We start from the raw sequence: 4,853 nt of genomic DNA, 5'->3' as shown, positions 1-4,853 counted from the left end.
TTCGCTGTTTTTCACTTTTGTCATTGCATGTTTTCCTCCAACGGCTCCCCCTACAGCTTCTGGGACCATGTATTTGGCTAGAGTTGCCAAGTTCCCCTATAAGAACCCCTAAGAATTCTTCCTAGGGAACCCTTAGAGGTGTCCCAAGTACCAAAGACTGTTCTCAGGAACTCAGGCCTATCTCAAGGAACCCTAGAAGCTTATGAAGGACCCACATAAACTTTCCACGACCCTGACTGCTTCTTATGTACCCTTAGAACAATATAAAAATCCCCTAGATCCTCTTCAAGGACCCCCAGAACCTTCTCAGAGAAACATTGACTCTTCCTGGAAGATTGATAGAACCCTCTCCAGAAATCGTACACTCTCTGAGATGCCATAGGTCTTCTAAAGAACTGTAGAAGCTTCTTTAGGACTGCCAGAAACAGAATGACCCTAAACCTAGAGAACCACACATAACTTTCCACACTACAACTGCCAGAAGCCCTTACTGTGCTGTTGTTCCCCCTCAATGAACAATCAGACAAACCCTTACCCACAGAGTCACAGCCCAGGATCAGCAGCATTCTGGCCTCAGCGATGGTTTCGAAGTTTGGTCCGCTTACCATACAGTAAACCCCCTCTCTGATGAAATCACTGCAGCCGAGCTCGGAGCCCACGTCCAGTGCCAACCGCCGCAGATCCTTACTGTATGCATCGGACATACAGGGGAAGCGGATCCCAAAACTACAGACACACAGACAGTCAGAAAGTCAGACAGACAGGGGGACCAGATTTAATTTCTAGGGTTAGGGTTAGATTTATGATACGAGTCAAAAATCTGTTTTAAACTTATAGCTGCGACTACATCAGTACGCAGACTGCTGGATGGATCTAAATGTACCATAAACCAGTCAATGGTCCAATTCTAAACTTATGAATCTGTTGACTAAAACTTTGCTGCTAATGGCGTCTCCACTTTCGTGAAAGGTCACAATAGTGACGAGAGTAAGCACAGCATGGCTCGCCGACACGATTTACAGTGCACCACTGCAGAAAGTTTTTCTGTCTGTTGGAAAAGCAACAAACACAATGCCTGTAATTCAGTCAGGACCACCTTTGTCAAAGGAAACTTATTCCAAATGCAGAATGTTATATTTGTTCTGTACTGGGAGAGCAGCAGCAAAGACCCCCAGGGTACAGAACAGAGCAAGCTTTAATGGCAATCAGAAATAACATTGATTAAATCAGATACAGCAAAAGGAGGAGCTGGGGTGGAGGTGGGTTGCAAAGTGGCTTGCAGAGGAAGCAGCAAAGATGCATGCTAGAAACAAAATACTTGTGGTTCCCTGTTTTTTAAATAAAATATATGTATTTGAAGGTAATGTCACTTTTAATTGGCTTATTTTAATTTCGAAAGGAAAATAAATGTCTACATTAAATGTTAAGAACTGTATCAGATTGCATAGAATCACATTGTTCCATATTAAAATGTCCCTGAATGGTATTGCAGCCCAGGTATCTACATACAGATCAGATCCTCTTTAATATAGTTTATTTTATTCTCAGGGTTTATATAGAGTCGTCTGTGTCTCTTCTTGACTCTCTCTGTCTGTCTTCCTGTGTGTCTGTCCTCCTGTCTCACCGCTCGTCGTTGGGTCCACACAGTGGATGTTGTCCAGCAAATCCTGGCAGGTTGATGTGGTCTTTGATCAGCATAATGTCACCTACTTTAAAGTCCGGACAGATTCCTCCAGAGGCGTTCGTCACCAGCACAGTCTCCACCCCCATCAGCTTAAAGATCCTCACAGGGAATGTCACCTGAGACAGGTACACAGACAGACAGGTAGACAGAGGTTACGAAAAGGACGGCAGAGGTGGGGGGGGTTGGGGGGGGTTTGGGAGGCGACGGAGCGTTAAAGTCAAAAATGAGGAGAAAATGAATTCATGTTTCATCTTCTGAATTCAGAACGAGCCACACCCAGTGTATGTATGTGTGTGTCTGTGTGTGTGTGTGTGTGTGTAGCAGCTGTGTATTAATGCAGAACAGAGCAGTTGAGGTCAAAGGTCAAACATCCATTGTTAGAGCTCTCAGTGTTCTCCTGGAGACGATTAACAAACTGTCTCTACTTCAGTGTGTGACAGCGACCACAGTGACAGTAGTACAGCTCTGGTAGTCAGTGCTAACAGAGCTAACAGAGCTAACAAACTAGCTGTGAGCCGCTGCTGTCTCAGTGTCCACATTGGTAAGACTGGAGTTTTTATAGTCACTAGAAGCACATTCACGCCATTTGTAAAAGTTTATTTACAATTTGCTCGGAGGGAGGGAGCTAGCCGAATTCAGGGATTTAGTTTCACTTTAATACAAGAATACTTCTCCCAGTAATCATTACATCTGTTAATTTGGAAAAAGTCTTTTAATATGCAACATATTGAATTGAAGGAGGAGATTTAAAGTTAAGAAAACAAAACTTTGCTTCACTGACTTAAGAGAAACAATAACACAGATATTTTTCTGTTTGGTTTGTCTCTCAGGACTCTCCTCTGGTGTTGGTGCTGAGGATGTTTGAGTTGTGCTGTGACTACAGGAACTTCTCTGAGGCCAAAGCAAAGCTGTTGGACTTCCAGAGGACACTCATCGCTGTAAGGAAACACACATTAATTTGCTTTTTTTTTGGCTGATGTTCTGAACGTTTGGTCGTAATTCGCGCTGGATGGAAACCTGGAAACAGTGACTTCCAGTGCAGTAAAAAGTGTGGGAAATCAGAACATAAACAATAAATAAATATGGTTGTTGTACGTCTTAATCTTACTCCACTGCTTTTGAGCCTGATGTTAAGCTATTCTGTAAGAGTTTAATGCAGCAGACGGTTTGACCTTAAACAGCCGTGTTAAAGACCATCCAGCCGTGTTAAAGATCATCCAGGACAGAAAAGACTCATCCAGGAACAGGGAAAACATGAAAGGGCCCCCCTCCTTCAGCTGTGAAGTTCATCTCTTTTATCTCTTCCTCCTAGCTGAGAAACGGAGGCCCGGCACCCTCCAGCGGACTCCCCCTGCAGTGGGTGGAGAGTCAGGCCTCCGTGCTGCTCCTCACTATGCTGCAGCGCTGCTCCTCCCAGTACGACCTCCACCGGCTGCTGCAGCTCCTCGCAGACGTCGACAAACTTCTCAAATCCAATGGTGAGATCCGAGAGTTGCCCGCCAATCTCAAAACATGTCAGAATAAGTTCAGGTTTGATTACCATCTTGGCACAAAGCAGCTGCTGTTTCTTCTGACCTCCGACCTGTCCATAGACTTCACTCTAAAGCACCTTTTTCTGTTTTAGAAAAAAAAGAGAATTGCTCACTAATCCCAAAACATGTAAGAATGAGCTCAGGAAAAAACAGGGATTATTAATTAGGACCATCACAGGGTTGATTACTATCTTGGCACAAAGCAGCTGCCTTAAATGATTTGCATTCTGACCTCCGACCTGTTCGGAGACTTCACTCTAAAGCACCTACTTTAAAAAAACCTCCCTGCTCTGTTGATGTGTGTACACAAGTGAATTTTGTGTGAAATTTGTCATTCTTGTGCAGGTCTAGACTTTAGGAAGCTGAGTCAGCTCAGTCAGTTGCTGCAGGGGTCGGAGGTCAGTCTGTCTCCCAGGCTGCTGCAGTGCAGTTCTCCCGCCGACCAGCAGGAGGAGTTCCAGGCTGCAGTGGATGCTCTGCAGGCCAGGGGGCGCTACAGCCAGGCCCGGCAGGTCGCTCAGCTGGCCGGCCTGTCCATCCACCGCCTGCTGCTCAGCCAGGTTTGAACCACCACACACATTATTTAATTTTTTATTTGAAAGCTATCATTCTATATTTTTCATTAAATATCCAATATTGCTTAAGAGTGGGATTTCTTTGTTCTATGTAGCTTCTCCAGGATGTAAACTCCAAGAAGTCCAAGAGGCAGTGGGGACGTTTGGAGGCACGAGTCGGTTTCTGGAGGAAATGTCACGAGCAGCTGAAGGCTGACAGCACTGATCCAGAATCTGCCTCCCAGTTCTTCCTGTCGCAGGCTGAAACTGAGGCCGCAGACTCCTCTGGGGCCGCGGAGGCTCAGAGCGAGCTGCTGGACGTCCAGGAACGCTGCCTGCTGCTCTGCCTCGCCGCTCACTGGCTCGCCATGCTCAACCCGGCTCCAGTGGACCGATTGGAGACCCTGGAGAAGAAGCTGTGGGTCAGCCGGGTCCGACGGCGTGTCCTCACCGTCGCCATGGAGAAGGAAAGTGTTTTCAACCTGCCGCCGCCGGCCGTCACGCCTGACATGAACTCATACGAAGTGCTCATGAAGGAGTTCTCATTCTCCAACATATCGGGTCTTAACACAGAGAGGTGTCTCAGTCTGGAGGGACTGCCGGGTCCATCTCAGGAGCAGGAGGACATTGATTCGGCATTGAGTCCAGAGGAGAGGCGTGTTCTGGCTACACTGGTTGGTCAGTTATTAGATGACAGCAGTATCCATGAAGCCAGCCGGGTCTGCCGGTATTTCTCCCTGTATCACCAAGACATGTGGGTGGTGCTGCGCTGCCGAGGTCTGGCCTCTGGAGAGCTGAACCCTGAACCGCAAGAAGAGGCATCAGAAGCTCTGCCAGGGAAGAGCATAACCAGCTGTAAGCTCGGACCTTCAGTTCATATATGAATATACTTTACACATCTTTTATCACAATATTCTTCAGAGTAATCATCTCTTTCTACGTCCAAAGTGTTTCCAATGTCTGCAAATACACTTATATTTTAGACGTACAATATCACAATAAATCAATAAGAAAAAGTCTAATGAGGTTGTGAAGCAGTGAGGGATCATGGGAGTTGTTGTCATTGCACTCAGCTTCTCCCAG

At 46.3% G+C, this 4,853-nt stretch overlaps 1 protein-coding gene across 1 annotated transcript in view; it reads left to right on the top strand.

The window, feature by feature from the left end:
• Positions 1-4,853, top strand: part of spg11 (SPG11 vesicle trafficking associated, spatacsin) — a gene marked incomplete in the record, with an annotated part of 23,866 nt that overhangs the window by 14,635 nt on the left and 4,378 nt on the right. The window contains 4 exon segments of the mRNA XM_035664617.1: positions 2,515-2,622; positions 2,997-3,162; positions 3,562-3,776; positions 3,887-4,625. Of these exon segments, the coding sequence (XP_035520510.1) occupies positions 2,515-2,622; positions 2,997-3,162; positions 3,562-3,776; positions 3,887-4,625 (1,228 nt within the window).

Source organism: Morone saxatilis, unplaced genomic scaffold (assembly GCF_004916995.1).
Source record: "Morone saxatilis isolate NCDOM2014 unplaced genomic scaffold, NCSU_SB_2.0 Contig2, whole genome shotgun sequence".
NCBI lineage: Eukaryota > Metazoa > Chordata > Actinopteri > Moronidae > Morone > Morone saxatilis.
Note: the sequence above shows the minus strand (reverse complement) of the source record. Positions and strands in the feature narration are given on the sequence as shown.